The following is a 22539-nucleotide window of genomic DNA, read 5'->3' on the forward strand; positions in this document are numbered from 1 at the left end:
GATTTCTGATTAAACTCTTGAGCAAGTTATGCTTCATCTAAGCATATAATCTTCTTGGAAGATTTCTTAGTAGGTTTATGAAATTTGGGTTTACTGTTAGAACCTATGATACTTGAACAGGTAATCTTTATATTTAGTTTGAAACTTTCTTATCAGTACCAACAAAAAAGGGTAACCTCTTTAATTAGAGGGTGTCCATGGTTAAGCTCGACTGAGTATGTTAAAATCTTAAAGAAATTTATACCATATTAGAATGATCTAATGAAGTTGTTAGCTTTGTTTTTGAATAATCAACACAACAATCAGAGAGAGGGAGACTGAATCAAGAAATTAAAAATCACTTCAATTCATCTTTGTTGTTCAGCTTGGCACACAACAAGGAGTAATACTTTTACAATTTATATTTGATTCATTTTATTGATTAAAGAAAACGTCTTTACCTTGTGGATGTTTTCGTTGTTGTTCATCTTTAATTTCATTCAAGAATATCACCTCTAACTACGACAACTATTGTTTCTATAAATCATTACTCCATTAACGAATATCAACGTAATAGAACTAAAATATTATATTATATTAGATTTGATTTGAGTATTCTAATTAATCTTTTCAAAGTAATAGCACACGAGGCACAACTTGATCCATTAAGGCAGGGAGCACATCATCTACACAAGTTTTACCCCAACTGTACTCAAGGAGATTGATAGAAGGTGAGAAAGGTCAATGATGATTTCGATTACATATATCCACAAAAGATTATTTGTTTTGGATTCTGTTATCTAATTTAATTTCTTTAATAAATATAAACAGAGTGTTATGTAGATTTGATAAAATAAAAATCAATCAATCAACCCACCTAATCCATTTTCAAGTTATTTATTAGCTCAACTTATTTCAGCCATTAAAAATTATGTTGAGATGTAGTCCAAATTGAATCATGAAAAATCTTGTCAATTTTTTTAAAAAAAAATATTTTGTTAATATATTATATATAGCTATACTAAAAGAATTTTTTTTTTATTATCTACTTTATGAAAGAACAAACAAAACAATTAAAACTTAATAAGAATTGAATGAGTTAAATTATGACCCACATTTTAGTTCGTTTCCACCTAACTCATTTCAGTCCAAGTAATTATTTCAACCCACATTTTATCCCATTTAAAAATTTAGTAACTATTTTAAAAATTTGCATTTTATTTTCATCTTTAAAAAAGAGGAAAAGAAAAGGGTGAAAGAACAAAAAGAGAAAAGTTACTTAGTTTATCCTTTTTTTAAAATCCAGTACAACCAAAACACACTTTTTTTAATAAAAAAAAAATATCCAACTCAATTTATGTTTTTGAATTTAAAATAATTACAATTGTCTTTTATAGTTAAGCACGTTTTGACTTCTTTTCTATAGAAAATTTTATTTCTAAAAATTTAAAATTAATTGCAATTTTGTTTTACAGTCAAGCAATTATAATGTTTATCATTATTAAAACATTATCACTTTCAAAAATGAAATGACATGGTCACATAGAATAGTGAGCTTTGAATTTAGATTATTAAAATAAGATTATCTATTTGTCTCATTATTGTCTACTTTTATTCTTCTTTGTAATTACTGATTCTTTAATCATTTCATTTCCAGTTAAGCCCCCCAATTTAGATCAATAGTCGAAAGAGCTGTTGAGATTGATTTTAGTTTTGCATATGTAGATTAATAACAAGCTTAATAAAGTTGTTAAGGCATTGATATCTGTTGGTGTTTATGCATTTTAATACTAAAATAAAAATATTAAATGCATATGTTAGTGGCTATAGGTTGACAAGAATGTGATCATTACTTTGGTGTAACTCTTGTAACCACTATTGCCATGATCTATCACTAATTCCACTCATTATTCTACCTCTTTATTCTTGTAACCTATGTAACTTATAGGTCATTCACTTATCCAATTTACTACCCATTATCTTCTTATTCATTGCAATGGTCTTCCTTTGGGTTGAAGAAGAGGAAAAGAAATGGTGTAAGAAAAGATGTAAAGTTTATATTGAGGTTGTGTAGTGAAAGAGAGAGTTGAGACATAGAAAAATATTCTAAGTCTTTAACTCTTCAACTATATTCACTATACAAAAGAGAGTATATATATGTTGAAGAAATGTGTTCTTTTTGTGGAGCTTTGGACTCTTCAACTAATCCGGAGTTGTTTGAGTTGTACATGTTGTTGGGCTGTTGTATCCTGGAGGGACAAATCAAGAGTGATACTGCTGGATCGGTGTAGATTATGCCGCAGTGGGCTTGAATCTCCTTAAAGAAAGCGAGATATCCGTGTCTCAGCCTAAAGATTTGTTTATACATTTTCATTCATTTTATTTCAACTGTAATTTATTTTATTTGTGGTATATTACACCAACAATATCATTAAGTTCATTTGTATATAAGGATAATACGTAAGGTCAAACTTTTCAATGTACACAACAATTATGTATATAAGGATCAATATGGGTAAGTTTTTATGTCTTTGATTTCATTTTTTTTTAATTATAAGGTAGAAATTATATTAAAATTATTATTTTATTAAAATAATTAAATTTAATGTACTCAAACAAACAATATAATAAATTATCACAAATTATTTCTTTAATATTTACCGCACATTGCACGGGTACTAGTAGAGAAATAATAGAAAATAAATTACCGTCATATCCTTCATATTCTCTTTTTCTTCTACTCGATTAACTCACACCGAGCGTCATATCCTCTTATTCTCTTCATTTATAAATTCAATTAAATCTCAAATCTTTTTGATTAAATCTCATTTTTTGATCGGACATGGGTTTTAAAAAAGTATGGGCAATTCATGCTTATGATTGGATAAAACGAAATGTAGAAGTTTGATTAGTCGATGATACATTAAAAAGCTGATTCGTTACAACTTACATATCGATGATATACTGAAAAACTGGGTTTGTTACATATTAAAAAACCACATATTTCTTATGTCAAATCCAGTGGGTAGAGCAATCCACGAGCAGTTGAAAAGCAGATGAATGATTTTTTTCTTTTTTCTTTTGATACCAAGTATTTTTTTCTAAATTTTTCTTTTCGAAATTGTGTTTACTACGAGATATTCTCAATGCTAGATGGAAAATTTTATGTGATGTGTTACTATATGCCTAGCTAGAAGAAGATTGGCATAATCATGCAAAATTAAGAAAGATATGTCAAGATTTTTCAAATGTCTTATATCCCAGAAGTGCATGATAAATGACGTTAAAGCCCAATTTGCATAAGAAATTAAATGAAGTATTTCAGATAGAAAGATTTTCCCTTCTTCAAACTCCGATTCATAATTTTCATAGAAAATTCTCTGATTAAGGATAGATCAAGAGTCTTTTTGCATCATATCTAAGAAACTTTGATTAAAGACATCATTAAAAAAATTTGTTGCCTGCTAAGAGACGTACGGTCAAATAAGCGTAAGAAAAAAAAATCCAAAATTTAAAGAATATATTACCCTTATTTAGAAATGGAAGTTTGAAAAGGACGAACAATGACAAATTTGTAATTTTCTTGTTTTATTTGGGGCAATTTCTAAAAGTGACTCCCCTATGCTATGGAAATATACCGAGAAAATGACATAAATGGTCCCTAAACTATCACAGTAGGTTTAAAATAGTCCCTAAACTATACACTTAACGAAAGTCTCTTAACTATCTACAATCTTGTCAAGTTTGGTCTGTATCTACTTTTTATAGACACCGTTAACAAACTTCGTAATCCAGCTACTCTCTCTTGATTTTCTTTTTCCCTCTTCTTTTCTTCATTGACACTGCTATAGTAAAGAAAACCTTGTCAAGTTTGGTGTTGTTTTTGTGCAGTTTGGGGTAGTTTGATGATGTTTTTTGGTGCAGTTTTTGTATAGTTTGGCGCAGTTTCTGTGCTATTTTATGTGCAGTTTGCAGCTGATTTATGGTGCTCGAGTGCTTTTGGTGCAAATTTTTCATAGTCTGATGTAGTAGTTTGGTATTGATATTTTAATGGTTTGATGTTGCTGTCTAGTGATGTGCTATGTACCGTTTCATGCTGATTTTTTGGTGTTTTAGAGCTGCAATTTGATTCAACTCGAATAAAATAACGACCAACACACAATTACAGTAAGACAGTGAAGAAATAGTGGGATAATAGAGCAAAGAAGTGGCAAAAAAAAAGTCAGGAGATAGAGATAAAATTAGAATAACATGTTTTTATTTATTTATAAAAAGTAGATATAGACCAAACTTGACAAGATTGTAGATATTTAAAGGACTATATTCGTTAATTGTATAGTTAAGGGACTATTTTAGACCTACTATAATAGTTTAGGGACCATTTATGTCATTTACTCTAAATATACCATTCTTCTTCATTCTTCACAGAGATTCTAGAATCTGCTATTCTCTTTTGCTCGTTCATTTCTTTTTTCTTTTCCATCTCCTTCTCAGGCGTTTGTTGCTGCTCTTCGCTCAATCCTAATCATCTTTTTGAATTTCTTTGGTTCGGCTCCAATTGGTCTTCGGTGTTACTATATTTTGAATTACCTATAAATTTTTCATTCTCTTTTTCGGATTTTTTCCCCTTAAATCTATACACTTACTTCTATGAAATAGACCTATAATGACAATTATTTTCATCCTTTTTTAAATTCTTAGGTGTGCATATCAACAATTGTATCTAATTTCCTCTTGTATGTCTGAGAATAAAACTAAATACATCTATGACTTTGAATTTTTTATGCACATAATGCATCTAAGGTGATTTCTCTAGTGATAGTTTGGATCACTTTCATTTTTTCAATAGTTTTAGTTCAGCTACTGTGACCCGTTTTGGGGTTAAAGGTGAAGTAGAGGAAGGAGTTGAGCATGCAATGATGCAATTTGGTAAAAGTCTTGATCTTCGGTATTAATTCTGTATAAATTGCACAAGCACTTTCACGAAGTTGTTGTACGCCTTTCAGGAAGGTAATTTTCTTTTCATTTTAATTTTAATGTATTGTACTTTATAGTTCATACTATGTACATTGATTTGTGGAATAAATTAAAATTACATCATGACATTGTTGAGCTTGCAAGAAAGGCAAACCGTCAAGTTACTCATGTTGGTAGTACAACTAATAAAATTGGTGACTCTACAATTGTGGCTAAGATTTAATTTTTAGCACAACATGTGTTTCATCGAGATATTTGCTGGAAAAAAGGTGACCAAGCATGTGAAGTTACACAATAGTTGCAAGTCAAAACTAATACATTCAAATTTTAAGGCAATTGTGTAATGTCCTAATTACATTGACTCTTTGGTAGAAATCCTATATTAATTGGAGGCTTAATCTGCCGCCTTCATTTCATGCAAATTATGTGTGGTTCCTGAACAACTAAATTACTTTTTGGAATACTTTTATTTGTAGTTCTTATTATGTTGGTATGTGTAAGTGCAATATTTATGATTGGTGTGTTATATTTGCTTGGATTTGTGTTTTTCACTCTTGCTATCCTCAAACTTTTTGTTAAAAATAAAAAATTAGATGCATAAAAATACCGCAGGTTGAAAACTGATCAGTTTATGCCTTTAGCGTTTCACATGTATTCTCTCCATTAATATTGAAATGTAATTTTTATTTATGCCTTTCGATGGAGATGACCCATTTCAGGGTAATTATTTTGTTTTAGTTGTGTATCCTCTGTCTCTTTGAGATCACCTATGGTAGTTATAACTATAAAATTTTATTAATGCATGATATATGTAGTAGGAAATATTTCGATGGTATTAGTTGTTTTCATAGTATAGAATACAATTTTCCTTATGTACTTTTCTGTAACATCATCTTCGTATAAATGAATTTTAGTAGTTTACCACTATAATATCCAAGGTATTTAATCACATGTGTGGAAATCATCAATAAAATTTTGTTGCCTTTCTTTTTCAGCAGGTTTATCTGTAACTACCTGATTCCGTCGTTATGGAAAAGTCAACGGGTAAAATAATTTTTGGGCCGGAAAACTTTTTCGTAGTAACGTGAGATTTCCTAGCCTAGTCCAGAATTGGACGAAATCGAAGTCATGTGAGTCTAGGGGGATCTGGTAATGATTGGGTAATTTAATAAGGAATTTGATTGCATGAGTAGATAACTAAGACGTTAAGGAATCAGTACGACTTTATGGAATTGAGTTCGAGCGAGTAGAACTCCCGAAACTGACCTTAGCGTGAACGGGTATTGTCTGAGTGTCAAGGGATGAATGTGTGTTGTGAAATGGGGGTTTGAAACTCTTAAATCGACTCACTGGTTTCGTGCAAGCCGCTATGGCGGGATTATTCATGTCAGGGCTGGGCCGCTGTGGAGGGATGGGGGCCGCCATAGCGGGCCAATCGCGAATTAAGTCGAAAATAAACCCCAAAATCGTTATTTTCTGCAAGTTTCGTTCTTGAGAGCTAGGAGACGACCCCAGGTGGGTTCTTGACAGGTTTTCACCATTCTTGAGGCTAAAGGTAAGGTTTTCACTCCCCGAATCCATTTTTTGATCCGTAGAATTTAAATTCATGGGTAATTATTGTTGGGGGAGGGTTTTGGAGCTGTTTGGAGGGTGGAAAAAACCCTAATTTGGGGTATTAGGATCAATGGTTTGGCTTAGGGTTGATAGCGTTGATTTTAATCCGGGTAATTAGTCATCGTTTATTGATCCTCGCATTATATTGATTGTTTGTAGACCAAGAACTAGCGAAAATAATCTGAAAAGGGAAGAATCAAGTTTCTTAGGAGGATTCAAGCTTCGTTGAGGTAGGTGATGGTTGTGATTTCATGTTGGTGTGATGTATGTTAGTAATTACTTCATTATAATGCATGTATGTATGTGAATGTTGCATTATTGATCATACTAATCGTAAATAAGTATGAATGAAGAATTGTATGCCATGAATCAACTCTTAATTGTATGATTATGAGAATGTATATTGTGATTGTGATTGTGGCTTGTTGAATGGGTCGGGTGTTACGTTCCAACACACTAATTTGGATCGGGTACCATGTACCGGTACACTAACAGTTTGGGTATGGGTTCCATGAGAGGACCATTGAATTGGGTTCTGTGAGAGGACCATTGAATTGTGTTGTGTATCTACTTGTGATGATTACGTTCATATCTAATGATGATTGATATTGGAAGACTGTATGTTGCTCTAGAATGATAACCAATGTGTATTATTGAGAGCGTGGAATGCTACATTGATCCTGAAAAGATGACTAATATTGTATATGTTCAGTATATGTATGTTTTATAATGTTATGGTTACTTGCATGTGTTTCACTTATTGGGATAGCCACACTGTGATTGTATATTAATACTGCACTTGCTCTTTCTTTGTTGAGTACAGGGCATCTTCAGGCGGCTATTGATAGACCTCAGCTAGGAGATCAGTGATCGAGACTGGATTTCAAGGGTGAGCCAATTCTTTCAGGCTGTCACGAAATCCTTCATTTTTGTTTAGTCCATTCTCTTCGGACTCATACTATTGTTAGATGTTTCTTATGCTCAGTTTTGGGTTGTACCCATTCCCTTAGACTTGTTGCACTTTAGATGTTTTGGTACAATGACTTTCAGGTTCTAAGGGTTAAGACTTTCGCATTAATTTGGTTAAGTTATTTGTTTAAACCTTTGGAGTTTATGGGAACTCTATATAATCTATGCATTTAAACCTGCTTCCGTATCTTTAAATGCCTAATTTTAGTTAAGTTGCTTAGTCAGGTTGTAGTAATGGTTCTCCCACTGGAGGGTTAGTATGGGTGCCAATCACGACGGTCTGGGTCATGACATTACCAAAATCTTTTGGGTCCATCATTTAATAACTCAAAAAGTATGTTTTTATCGGACAACCTTAGTATCTATCATTTATGTTTGTGTTCAAGAAATATATTTCAAATGTATAATATACATATCTTTCAGTATTGAGGTGCTTTCTTACTTCCATTTTTTCCGCTGAAATTTTGTGTGGGTGACCGAGATCTTCTTAAAGTACTAAATGAATGATACGTTGAAGTACTCCACCGTATCTTTTTGATCTATTTTAAATTTGATGATTGAATAGTAATCATGTGGTTTTGAGGTTTTATTTCTCACATTTATAGTAGGGTTCTTGTATATTGTCTTGAAATGGATGTTTTGAGCTGTATTTCAGTACACAACGATGTTATTTGAATTAATAAAATTGCGTTGTTATACTCTCTTTTTTTCAAGAAAGCTCTCACATCATATTTACTGTTCTGGGATGATTAAAACTATGTCAAGAAAGTTAAAATGTTAACTCGATTTGCCCTATAGTAATTTTCCAGATATATGAGTTATGACGGATACAACTTTTTTGTTCCTTTCTGCTTCAATTAAGTTAGAACCTAGAGCCTAATGACACAACATACAAAGTACCGACATAGACATTCACACTTCTTTTGATCCTATCTTTATTTTATAGGTAGTGTTGAACTACAATTCTTCATTTGATAAGATCTTCATTTGCTTGTGGATGGTTCAAGTTCAAACTTAGTAAAATGTACAATACATTATGTACTCTCCAATTTATCCCGATTTGCAAGGGGATAATTGCTCTTTTTCCCTTTCTGGTGTTCAACATAAATTAGTTTTTGTGATGCATAATATCTTTTCACATGTTTATTCTTTCATTACTGCTGGACCACATAATTCATGTGAATATCATTCAATTATAGATATATTTTTTATGATGATAGAGTTTTCTTTTATCTTTTTGATATGTATAGCAACTCTTAAAAAATATTTAGTGAATGATTTCCTCGAAGAAAGCTATGTTTTCTAGATGTTCTTTCAAAAATGTTAACTCATAAAATGCTCCGTTTTGTTTGTAAAGAGAAAGCATTTTCCTCTTCTTAAGAATGTCTAGCTTGTAGCTACAGTGATATCAACATAACTGACATAATTAAAATAAGAGATATGCAAATGAGCATTTGTTATCCCTTGCATATTAAGATACATTAAATTAGTACTAATTGTAGAACAAACAAACTATGTGTTTAACAACATTTAGTCTAGGCTATTTATTGAAGTAGTTTTCTTCTTCTTCTTTTTTTTGGTGTAAAAGGCAATTTTATTCAGTATTAAGTTAAATCATACATAGTAGTTGTATTTAGGAGAGCCTAATCCATCTTTGTCCATTTGTAGTTTTGACAGTGCATCTTCTCAATGAATTGACGTGAAATGATTTGATAGTCTGAATGGTCAAATTTCAATTCAAGATTTCAAGTTTTAAATTTCACCTTTCCATTCATTTTGTGTTTGTCCAGCTACTTAAATTTTAATTGCTTATTTTTAGCTAGCCTTACTTAACATTGTAGGAATGAGAGGAATTTCCCACCGTTGCTCAACTCTCTCCATCAAGGATGTTTGCTTATATATCTTTATACCTATCGGAAGGTATACCTTACCTGGTAAGATTTTGATACAATGAGGGCTAAGCTTCATAAAGGGAGTGAGAACTAAGCTTTCATAAAATTGTAATTAAAATCTCTAAACCTTGAGATCTGCTTCGCTATCAAATTGTCATTACTCTCATTGCATCAGTTATAATCATTTTTTTTGTTTTTAACAATTAAATGAGTTTTTGTGTTTATCTTCATAATCTTTACACCCTTGCTTTCTCTTTTTCTTTTGATTCCTTTTTATTGAATTCAGGTCAAAGTGGATTGTGGGATACTTATGAAGTAGCAAGGTGAAGTTGTGTTAGCGCTTGATTTTATAAGAAACGATTGAGTATGTTATGATTGTAGAAGCATTCGAAACCTCCAAATACAATTTTAATACTACAAGCTTTTGTGAAATGACAAATTTTGAACTGATCTGACCTTTCTGTCATGCTTCAATTTTCTCAGTTATTGAGAAAGTAAAATGTGGGGTCTGTGCTCAGCACAAACATAACCAGCAAGTGTGTGTATATATTACCCTTATTTAGAAATGGGACTTAAAAAGGACCAACACTACATCTTTTCATTGTACTAAAGGCAGTAGTAATTGTACATTTAGAAATGGGACTTAAAAAGGACCAACACTGCATCTTTTCATTGTACTAAAGGTAGTACTAATTGTACATCAATAAAGACGTCTCTCATTTTCCTTTCACTTTGTCTAGAAGTTTCTTACTATATCTCACAATTTTCTAACCCTAATTTCTCTCCTCCTTTCTAAGGTCGCTCTATTCTCTCAACTCTTCTTTCTACTTCTCAACTCTTCAATGGCGAATCCATCTGTTGCTTAGTCTTTTATGTTTGTCTACAGACTTTAAATCTGCTTTGCTGAAGATTTCTGTTTGTTTCGAACGCGCTGCGCAGGTACTTCTTCATGATTTAAGCAAAATTTACATGTTTGCTCCATCATTTGCTCTTTCTCCGATTCCTAATTTGTCTTCTGTAGACCATATTAAGGCATATTATACTATATGTACTGCAAACTTCTGCTCAATAATTGCATGTATTTGTCTATTGCACTATATTCACCATCGAACCACCAGAACCCCTCAAAACCGCAAAATTGGCTTTCACACTTTCAGTGCTTGGAAGCTTCGGGTTTTAAGGGTTTCTCGGTTTCTTTTTTTCCTATTGTTTACGCTTTCAATTTCAGATCTTTGTACTCTTCAATTTTGGGATGGTTTTTGCCTTTTTCCATCTGGAACTGTCTAAATCTATTTCATCTTTAAGTTAGATTTGATCCTACTGGCCGTTGATAAATTCATCAAATTTATCCACAAATTCTTTTTTTTTTTGATTGGTCTCGACGGACTTACATGGAGATTCCACCATTCATGTCAACCTCAGTTTTCCTACTTAAACATATTCTGATTTGTCACATATGTTGTATCCTCACATGTTTGGTATTCAGAGCTTTTATATGTCTTTGCTTTCATTTCCCTCAATAGTTGTCCAAAGAAATTCATTAGTATATATATATGAGGCAGATGCAGAAGCCCAACATATGTATGATGAAAAAAATGTACAATCAGGATTAGTTGCATTTAATTTTTAAAAATATTGAAAGTTTATATCATTATTGGAGTTTGAAAATTGTTCTAAATTAAAATAAAATTATAAGTAAAGACTTTCACCCACTAGCCACATATTATGGAAGCATATTAAATGAAAGTTGAAAATTTTAAATTTATTTTGAATGTTAAAAAAATTGTCAATTTAATTTGTGTTTTTTTTTTCGAAAAAAAAAAGAGAGTAGTTTTAATTAATTACAATCATATTGTGATCAAATTTGGTTAGGAAATAATTTCATGTACAATTTCAAATAATGTTAACTTAAAATAAATATATCAACTCAAAATTATTAGTTTTCAAAATTTTCAATTCAACAAAAATATATAGATTACACCACAAATTTCCAACATGAAAATTGACAATGCGAGACTCAAATTATAATTAAATAGTCTTATACTAATTCTAATGAAAAAATTATATTCAATTAAAGTATAATAATGCTTATCTTAAAAATCATGTTGTCTAATTTGGATTTCTTTATATATACTCAACTATTAAATGAAAAATAAAATATTAAAAAAAAAACATAATCAACTTTATTGTTTACTATTCTAGGAGATATTACAACCAAGTTATCGGGACAAGCTTGAAGTGTAACATATGTATTTTCTTTACCAAAATTAAATGTGCATATAGTGAGGGATACATAGAGCCCGTTTGGATTGACTTAAAAAAAGTAACTTTTAAAAAGTAACTTTTTAAAGTGCTGAAACTTATTTTAAAAATAAGTAGTTATGTGTTTGGATAAAAGTGTTGCAGTTGAAAAAAAGTTGTTGATGTGTTTGGCAAATAAGTGCTGGTAAACACTTTTTTTAATCAAAATGTCTGAAATACCCTTTAAGCTGTTAACATGATAAAAAGTTGATTAATTTAAGGTTTTTATACTTAAAAATAAATTAATACAAAATTAATTTATATTTTACATCCATAAGCAATAATATTTTCCTAACATTCACATATTTCTTTATCATCACAAATTATTTATAAGAGAAATATAAATTTATTATTTAAGTTAATTTTATATGCGCAACTTATTGTAGATTTTAAAAATATATAATTTGAATAGATCAAAGGAAAGATTTAAGATTTATTTTAGTTACATTCATAAGTAATAATAATTGTCTATCATTCACATATTTCTTTATCATCATAAATTATTTATAAGAGGAATATAAGTTTATTATTTAAGTTAATTTTATATGTTCAATTTATTTTAGATTTTAAAAATATATAATTTGAATAGATCACTTGACAGATTTAAGATTTATTTTAGTTTCATTCATAAAGTAATAATAATTGTCTATCATTCACATACTTCTTTATCACCACAAATTATTTATAAGAGGAATATAAATTCATATTTCAAAAATAAGTTGTTTGATTCAAATACAATTATCAAAATGACAGAGAACACTTCACTAATATAAAAGTGGAAATACTAAAATAATACAAACATCAAACGTTACCAATTTCATTAGCAATCATGTCACGAAGCCCCATCCAATAAGTATCACTTTGTTCTTCCATATTTTCTTCTATATTGTTAGTGCTTGAACTTGTGCCAAATTCAGAGTCAACCGATGGAATATATCTCTCATCCTCAGCTGTTTGAAAGGCATCATCCACATTGCATTTTTGTTTAATATAATTGTGAATGGCCATAGTAGCAAGTACGATGTCCCTTTGAGTGTCAATGTTATAATAAGGCATATCTCGCAAAATAGACCACCTTGCTTTCCAAACACCAAATGTGCGCTCTACTATATTTCTACATGGAGAATGCATATAATTAAATTTTTCAATGTGTCCTCTTGGCTCACGCAATTGTCTTGTTGCACCACGACGAAAGTCAGGAAAATGATATCTCACATTGTCTCCTTTGTATGGAGCCATATATCCCTTCATATGTGCATATCCTGCATCCACTAAATAATATTTGTTTCCTAAAGGATGTGGAAAGTTAAGTTCACTTCTACGAAGAGCGTCACCAAATATACGATTATCATGAGCCGCTCCTTCCCACCCAGCCCATGCAAATGTAAAACACATATTAAAATCCACAACAGCAAGGATATTTTGAGTCGAATAACCTTTACGTCCAATATAAGGTATTTGTTGACCTTGTGGCAATCTAGCTTTGACATGTGTGCCATCAAGTGCTCCAATACAATCCTAAAAATATAGGCATGTAAGCTAAAGAAATATAACAAGTAATACTAAAAAAATATAGGAGTTAATATCTTAAAAGGTCACTCAACTTTCACAATTTATTTAACAAAGTCATTGAACTTTATTTTATATCAAATAAAGTTCTATTTCTTATTGATTCATCATCATATAGCATTTTCATTGGCTTATAACAAGAACGGTGCCAATGGTTCAATACATGATGATTATAACATGATAATATGGAGAATAGGAGCAGTTATTAATCCAACATCAAGAGTGGGCAAAGAGCAAAAGATAGCTCTGGAAATGGCAGCATGATGACTTCTATATCAAATTAGAACTCAAATCAATGAAGTTGAGTGACCTTTAAGGCTGTTACTTACCTTAAAGAAAGGCAAATATCGTTCATTACATGGCTTGTGAGCTCCAACACCATCATTATAATTTAAACGTGGTTTAATAATGTCTCTTGCAAGCTTAGAAACTGCTTTTAAAACACTGTGAAAGTGTTTATGAACCGTCTCCCCCGAATGTTGAAAGATATCTTGTATCATTCGGTTTCCCACTCCATGTGCACAAGTCATTAAGAACATGCCTAACATTTCATGTATAGACATTCCATGCGTGGGCTTAAGTCCATATTTTTCATTTAAATCTTTGGATAAATCAACAAACACCACCTTCTTTAATTGAAAATTTTCATAACAACGAGTTTCATTTCCTTGTAATATCTCTTGAATAAATTATATACCCGGAACGCCTTGATGTACGACAAGGTTCTTTGAATAAATAGTTTTCATAATACATTAAAATGTATTTACTTGCTATCTGGCATAGAGCCATCCATTCTTTCTTGTTTTGCTCTCTCCTACTTTGTTCTAGTTCTTCATCTAACAAATCACTTAAATGGGGTGATATGGTAAAGTCCAAATCCTCCATTTAACTACAAATCACTACTTTATATTAGTAAATACATTTATATAAATTCAATCACAACATACATTTTTATATAAATCCTACACAATAAACACCTATATATAAATTTACACAACAAACACATATATATATAAATTCAACATAACAAACACCTATATATAAATTCAACACAACATATACATTTACATAAATTCAACATAACAAGCACCTATATATAAATTCAACTCAACAAACGCATATGTATAAATTCAACAAAATGAATACCTATATATAAATTCAACACAACAAATACATTTACATAAATTCAACACAACAAATACATTTATATAAATTAGGACTTTACTTTAAAAAAATTAACCATACAATCATAATGTCTAAACAAAATTAAAGATAATAAATAACGTTCATGCGTACAAGCATAATGTCAAACATAAAATAATAAAATTACTTTTTCTATAACAACACATTCTTCACACTTTCTTAAGGTATAACTGATAGTTATACTCCATCCAAGACTTTCGAGCTTCATCCGTAGGCATCTTAAGAAACACTTGTCGAATGTTTTTTTTAAGAAACATGTTCACAAAATAGTTGTACATTTCACCCCTTTCAAAAATACCGAGAATGTTTGCCAAAAAATCCATACACTTATCAATGGTGGGATCATCTACCGCATGAGATGTAGCAGTACTGTTGTTAGACATTAACTCTACTAAAGAGTGCATATCTTCTTTCATTGATGCAGCTGTAGATTTTGTCTTACTTTTTTTCACTTGATTACTAGTTCCAATACCATCAGTTGGATTTGGTCTTTTTAATGATGGTATAGGAAACATAGTAGAATCCATGTCTTGTGGATCATCACTTTCATCACGCCCTTCATTATTAGAATTAATGAAGTGCTCCATATCATCATTATCAATACCATTTGGTCTTTCTTCGTCAGAATCTACCTCAGTTTCAAAAAATTGGGATTGATTTGAGGCACGTGCTATTTCCCCCGTAGCAACAATATCAGAAAATAACGCATCATAGCGAAACCATATGAGTGAAAGATCCTTATTCCTAAATTTTCTATATCGAACATCCTCCTGTAACAAAAGATGAAACAACAAATTTAAGTAAGTAAAAATGTAACAATAAAAGAAATAAAAAGACATATAAAACAATGTGAGAAATGTACCTTAATTTTTCGCTTCCACCAATCATCATCTGCCATAATTGTATTTTTGGTGGCATCCCATCCTATACTTGTATCTCCTCTCATCAATTGCTTAAAAAGAGTCCACTCAGCTTTCATGCCATCCCAATGATTTTTCATTTGTTTTTTTTTATAGCGTCTTCCCGTTTTTTCATAGAATGCTTTAATCGTATTTTTCCATCCATCTCTAGATAAATGAGTGTTTGGTCTATTTCCTTTTCTAATCTCTAATTCACATAACTCTATAAATTTGAGATGAGCATCATCATCCCACTTAGCATTAGTTTTTGTTTCCGACATGGTATAACTGATCTGAAGATTAGAATTGATAAGAAAATTGAAAATAACTACTTCCATAATTTTATATAGATGACAAATATATACTACACACAATCAAATTATATATACATAATCCAAAAAAACACACAAAACAGAAAGTACAAAAAACAGAAAATACACAAAACAAATTGAAAATAACTACTTCCATAATTTTATATAGATGACAAATATACTACACACAATCAAATTATATATACATAATCCAAAAAAAAAACACAAAACAGAAAGTACAAAAAACAGAAAATACACAAAACAAATTGAAAATAACTACTTCCATAATTTTATATAGATGACAAATATATACTACACATAATCAAATTATATATACATAATCCAAAAAAAAACACAAAACAGAAAGTACACAAAACAGAAAATACACAAAACAAATTGAAAATAACTACTTCCATAATTTTATATAGATGACAAATATATACTACACACAATCAAATTATATATACATAATCCAAAAAAAAACACAAAACAGAAAGTACACAAAACAGAAAATACACAAAACGAAATCAGCTACAGAAGACGCACAAAAAAAAATACATAATAAAAAAAACAAAAATTGAAAGATAATCAAGAAAACTTAAAGTTTCAAGCTGATTTCGTTTTTCCTACATATGATATTATTGCTATCAATCAAGAGAAAAGGAAGAAAACTAATAAAAAGATAATCGAAAGAAACTTACTTCAAACTTTAGATCTTCACCTTCAAATTGGGAGAAAAGGAAGAAGAAGCTCAGCAGCCGAGTGGAAATTGTATAAAAGAATTGGGGAAAGAGATCGATGTTAGGGTTAATTAAAGATGGGCAATTTGGAAATTGTATAAAAAATTAAGGGCAAAAAGGTAATATACTTGGTCAACTTAAAAGTGCTTTTAAGTTTAAAAAAAAAAAGCTCCCCCCCTAGCTTTTAGCTTTTGGCTTAAAATAAGTCATTTTTGACTTAAAATAAATCACTTTGATAATTGACAAACACTCTAATAAGTCAAAAACTGGCTTTTAAGCCAGTTTGGCCAGCTTAAAAGCCCATCCAAACAGGCTCATATTCAACTCCTCTAGTAGCGGATCCTCGCATATGAACATCCTGAATGATTTTCCTCATGATAATCTCTTTTGCATTACGTGTTTTCCCTTGGAACACTCGACAATTCCTTTCCTGCCACCCATGGTCATACGATATATTTAAGCATTGATACGTACTCTTGCCTCTCATGTGTGTTATTGCCCATTTCACCTCATCCTGCCATGTCATAATGTGTCACATGATGCCCTGCCACACCAAGATTTTTTTGTCCAAATTAAGGACACATTAAAAACATATTCTCCACAGCAGCTTGATCACACAATGGACAAGTATATGTCAGATTCAACACATCCCCAATTTAATTACTAGCCTGGCTTTGGTAAGTAGTCTTTTATGCAGAGCCAAAAACAAGATAAATTTCCACTTTGGAGCTTCATATATAATTAATTAGACCATACGAGCTTCCTCCAGTCCACCTTATTTGATTCTCCTCTCATTTTCTTATATATTGAACTAATAGAATAATTAGACCTCATGCTCAATACTTCATCTTCTTGTATCCTTTGTGAAGTATATATAGTTGTGCCTTTAAGATCCTTCGCACTTGTTTAGGCAATGTTGCCCATAGTACGTGTGTATCCACACCACCCGGAGTTTATCTTTTTTTGTATAGAAAATAAAACACTCTTGATGAGTTGAGTCCATCCAGCGTATGATAAGAATGTAGAGGATAAATTAGTGATCCTTCCTAGTACGTATTTTATCAATGGGAGACTTACATTGGACAACAAAGAGTCTCTTAGTACCCTAAGATATCTGAAAGGTACCTCTCCTTTGACAAAATTAAGTTCCGCCAACATTTGAACTTGTAGTTCACCAGGTATTCCACCAAAATATATAACACCTTTTGTCCATATTAGCTATCAATCCTGACGCTTTGGAAAACTCCTGGAAGCAAGCAAATAACTGCATAATAGAGTCTTTATCACCCCTACAGAAAAGTAGTAAATCATCGTCAATACTAAGCTGCACAATTTTCTGTTTTTTGCATTTGGGATGAAATTGAAATCCTACTTTACTTTGTAGAGTCTTCACAAGTCTACTCCTTTTTTTTTTGCAGGAAAGTCTAAAGAGTAGTTATTATGTCTCAAGTTTTGTCAAGTTCAGAAGTGTAATAAAAGTGTTGACAAATGAGGTCAAACTTCAGACAAAATGTTCGATAGTTGACCTTGATATGACTACTATTTAGAAAAAGCATATATAAAGTGTGGCAAATTTAAGACATAAACATTTGCAACTTTAGTCTCATATTTCTAAAATGATTCCAAAATGAATATATAAACAAAATAAATTTGACCTTTGCTACCACATAAATTGAGATCCTAAAATTGAATATTTGTACACCCCGCTCTTAAACATAGTGATCTAGAATAATACGAAATCAAAAAATTGGGTTCACTAGCCATTTATTGGATTGATCTTTTAAGTTTAACCAAAACGAAATTCCAAAAGAATTACTTTTTAATGCAAACATATATTTTGAATAAAAATATCCTAAGTTAAAATTTCACAAGGCTTCAATTTTATTTTTTTCAATAGTTAAAAAATATATCAGTTTAGAATTTAGTAGTTTGAACTACACATCTCAAACTCCAGAAAAAATAATAACTGTATTCGTGAATTTTGAGCTATCATAATTTGAACTTTATGAACTTTTCATGCAATTTTAAATTGCTACCGTTCGAATTTTATGTCAAAATGTTGCAGCTTGAACTCTAGCAGTTTAAAACTGCATGGAAAATATTTTAGCAGAAAATCTTAGAATTTGAAGTCTAGAGGTCTTTTGGTTTGACAACAACATGCTGAGATTAGTTATCTTGATATTATATTTTATTGATAATTTAGTTTATTATATAAGAAATAACATGCATTGCATAATTTTCTTTAAAAAATTACTTTATTTACAGCGATACTCTCCGTATTAATTAGTAGAAGAAGGAATTGAGATATTTTTGTATTTTCATTATTTTATTATGGGACAACTAATTTTAATATTATTATTCCACCCTCTAACAAAAATAAGTTATTCCAATACTAATTACTAATTCTGGTATAACTTATTCTAGAATTAAAAATCAAATAATGGATAAGGCAGTATTCCTTTTGATCCTTTTTACTTGTCTATTATATTAAAAATAGATGTTCTTTTTCGCTTATTCGATTTAGAAAATTAAAAGATAATTTATCCGTTAGTTCATAATTTACGCCTATTATTAAATATATTCATTTTGTAAATGTGCAGTAATACATGCTATACATGAAATTTGAATCACAAACAGGTCATTCTTGTATGTTATTTGAGAAAATACATAAAGTGACACCTGAAGTTGTTTTGAATTTTCAAAAAGACACATTAATTATGCGGGTGTCCTATTACCCCCCTAAACAATTTTGAATTTATATTATTATATCATTTTTCGATCAATTCCAAATTTAAAAAAGCAAGTGTTATCACACATCAATCATTAAGTGGCACGTGTTAATTTAATTTGAAATAAATTTCTTTCATTTTAAGTTTTTCTTTATTTCTCTCTCTCTTACTTTTTGACTTATTTTAATTTTATTACTTTAATTTCAATTTCATTGTAAATTCTATTTCATCTTCCACCCCCCACTTTCAAGCTACCCCTCTCTCCATTTTCTTTCTTTCTTTCTTCTTCTTCACCTCCCAGCCTCACCTCACCCCACCCCCACGTTAAGTTGAGCCCCTCCTTCATTTTTTTTTTTTTTACTTCTTCTTCTTCTTCGGTCAAATTCCTTTCTTTCAAAAATCATACTATTTTCTAGACTTTGTTGAGTTATTGATAACAAAACTAATTATTTTTCTAAGAAAAATCAAAATTTTGAAGGTATCATCAATTACTTTATCTCATTTTCATATAACTTCAAAACTAGAAATGATAAATTTTGAAAGAATCAATGAATTCTCCGAAAATTGAGAAAGTTTAATTGAAATTTGGATTAAGAAAACAAAATAATACCTACTAATCATCTTGAAATCTAATGGGTTTATTAAATTGTTCGAAATGTAAAAAAATATTTAGATATAATTTTAAAATTGAGGAGAGTTAACTAATAGTAGTAAGAAAAGGGAGGTGAAGTTGTGGTAAAAAGTGACATTGAAAGTGAGAAGCTTTAATGGAGATGACAATGAATTTTGAAGAAGAAGGAAGAAAGAAAAAGAAAAAAATAATAAGGAGAAAAAGTTGAAATAGTAAGAAAAACAAGAAAATATATTTTATAGCAAAACACTTGTAAAAATAAAATTATATTCATTATTTTAGTTTGTTTACGCTCTTTAAGAGAGTGCATACACTCTCTATGCCAGGTGGACAAAAAATGATGTAATACTATCAGTTCACGATTGTTTAGGAGGTAATAAAACGCTTGCATAGTTTAAGAGTCTTTTTAAAAATTCGGAACGACTTCAGGTGTCACTTTATGTCTTTTCTCATATTATTTCAATGTAATATGATTCATTTGCATATCAAAGAGGACAGAGTATATCCTTTATGAAAATTGGGAAAATTTTCATACAATTATAATTATCTAATTTATATTTAAAAATATAATTTAAAACTACATTATAAGTTTTAGCACAAAATATAATTTGGTATAAAATAATACACAAAACTTTCATATTTTTTCTAATAGAAGTGTTTAAAAATTTGGTATACAATATTATACACCTAATATACAATATTATACAAAATTATAAAAGATATAATATATAATTTTATACACTATTATACAAAGAAGAATTTGTCAAGTTTCGTCTCCTGATTTCTCTGAAATAACAAAATAGAATCTTCTAAAAATTTATCTAGAGGTTGATCTAGTAATCACCTATCATCAATAAGTAAGACATCATGAATCATGACAAAATTTGACTGGAGAATATTTTGAAGATTACTTTACAGTTTGCTCTTGAGATATTGCTATAATAATCATATCTTTAATTTGCATTTTTTTTGAGTTATGATTGAAATTTTAAGACGATTCTTATTATGATAGTGTATCTTAACTAAAAATTATGTAAAATAATTTTATGAACCGTGTTATCTCTTAAAATTTTCCTTGACAAGTGGAAAACACTCTTAAGCTTCAATTACACGTGTCTTTATAGCTGTAACGGCATAAAAGACCAAAAAATCCAATTATTGCATATAGTAACTGTAACTATTTAATAAAAATGAGCCAAGATGTATTGTGTGGAGAGTTCCACTGGCATAGTTAGACAAGTCGTGGTGGAATAAAACATCAGTTCGTAATTTTATGAAAGGAGTGTTTTCCAAAAATGTAAGGACAAACTCCTAAGCAAGTGGAGACCACAACAAATAAATTAGTGGAATTTCAAAAGATCTTTTATCACTATCTTCCCATTCCACGTACATTTGAATTCAATATTTTTAATGTAATTTATTATAATTTAGCACAGGAAAAAGTTAAAGAAAATTCAACATATATTATGTATATATAAAATATATATAACAAAATGTAATTTTTCGTTAAAAATGATTTAAATGAATCAACCTTTGGTTAATAATCTCAATGTAACCATTTCTCTAAGATTTCATCTTTATATCAAACTATTCTTTCTTTATCTTCTTCTTATTCACGTAAGGAGTTAATAAAATCAGTGAATTATCTTTAAAATTTGTGTAATATTTTTTTTTTTTTGATTTTGAGAGTGACTGACGAAGATAAATTTGTTTGTTACAGTTAACCCACAAAGGCAGTGTTGATATGTATTTTCAGAAAGGGTCCCTTTTAATCTATTATATTTAAAAAGTGTCCGTTTTAAGAATAAACTCCCCCTATACCCCACTTCCTTTTGCGTTTTCAAGTTGTTGTGTCAAGAAAACAAAGAGTGTTACTGTGGTTTAAGAGAAAAACTAATATAAGACAAATCAAAGTAGTAAGTACAGACATATCATGTCTGAATGAAGACTTGATAAACATATCATGACACAGCTTGCATTCAGTTCCAACATCTTTTGAACAAAGTAAAAAACCCACATAGTAGAGTCGCCCCTTGTTTTCTATTATGATAAATATATACATAATGAAATGGTTGTCTCTTGTGCACTAAATATCTTTTTTATTCAATTGTTAAAATAAGAAGTTCAGGATTCTTCTTCTTAATCGATTGGGGTTTATTCCATTCATTACCCCTTTTCATGTGAGATAATGTAATTTGATCTGATTAGGTGCATATTCATAGAATGAATGAAGGTATTTCATCTTTAAAACTATCCATGATTACGAAGGTCTGGATCTAGCTTTGGTACCATGTCAAATTAAGTTAAGGATGGGTCTAACTCACCAATATCTGTCGTGGAGCTCACTAATTAATCATAATTTGTGCTTTGAAGAACTCATTTCTACCAAGGAATTGCGCTTCCAATAAATTATTTTCCATTTCGAAGCTCAAACCAAAATCCTATTTAAAATGAGGAGATCTCAACCATTCGATCACAATTCATATCAATAAAATAAGCTTAAATATGATTAATTTATTAGTTTTATCAAGTTAGTATTATAAAAATTAACCGATTACTTTATTGTGTGTGAATCAGTGCATAGAAGAAATTTAAAAAAATTGAAAATAGAAGACATTTTTTTTTGTTTTTATTTGTGGTTAAGACATTTTTTTTGTTTTTATTTGTGGTTAAGACATTTTTTTTGTTTTTATTTGTGGTTAAGACATTTTTTTTATATAAGTGC

The 22539-nt window shown here is 30.0% G+C and overlaps 3 protein-coding genes across 4 annotated transcripts in view; all 3 read right to left on the reverse strand.

Annotated features, from left to right (window-relative positions):
* The window catches only part of LOC125840252 (malate dehydrogenase, glyoxysomal-like), a 320744-nt gene that overhangs the window by 250717 nt on the left and 47488 nt on the right, over positions 1 to 22539 (reverse strand). The gene's annotated exons all lie outside the window — the stretch shown is intronic.
* Positions 12534 to 13831, reverse strand: LOC125840101 (uncharacterized). Its single transcript, XM_049519083.1, has 2 exons — positions 13631 to 13831; positions 12534 to 13250 (listed from the first exon to the last, which is right to left on the reverse strand). Exons 1-2 carry the CDS (start codon positions 13829 to 13831, stop codon positions 12534 to 12536), a joined length of 918 nt encoding a protein of 305 aa, XP_049375040.1.
* On the reverse strand, positions 14654 to 15684 carry LOC125840254 (L10-interacting MYB domain-containing protein-like). The gene is made up of 2 exons (XM_049519227.1): positions 15367 to 15684; positions 14654 to 15274 (listed from the first exon to the last, which is right to left on the reverse strand). The coding sequence occupies exons 1-2, from the start codon at positions 15682 to 15684 to the stop codon at positions 14654 to 14656; spliced, it is 939 nt and encodes a 312-aa protein (XP_049375184.1).

Source organism: Solanum verrucosum, unplaced genomic scaffold, assembly GCF_900185275.1.
Source record: "Solanum verrucosum unplaced genomic scaffold, falcon-dt-bn FXZP01000180.1, whole genome shotgun sequence".
In the NCBI taxonomy this organism is placed as follows: Eukaryota; Viridiplantae; Streptophyta; class Magnoliopsida; order Solanales; family Solanaceae; genus Solanum; species Solanum verrucosum.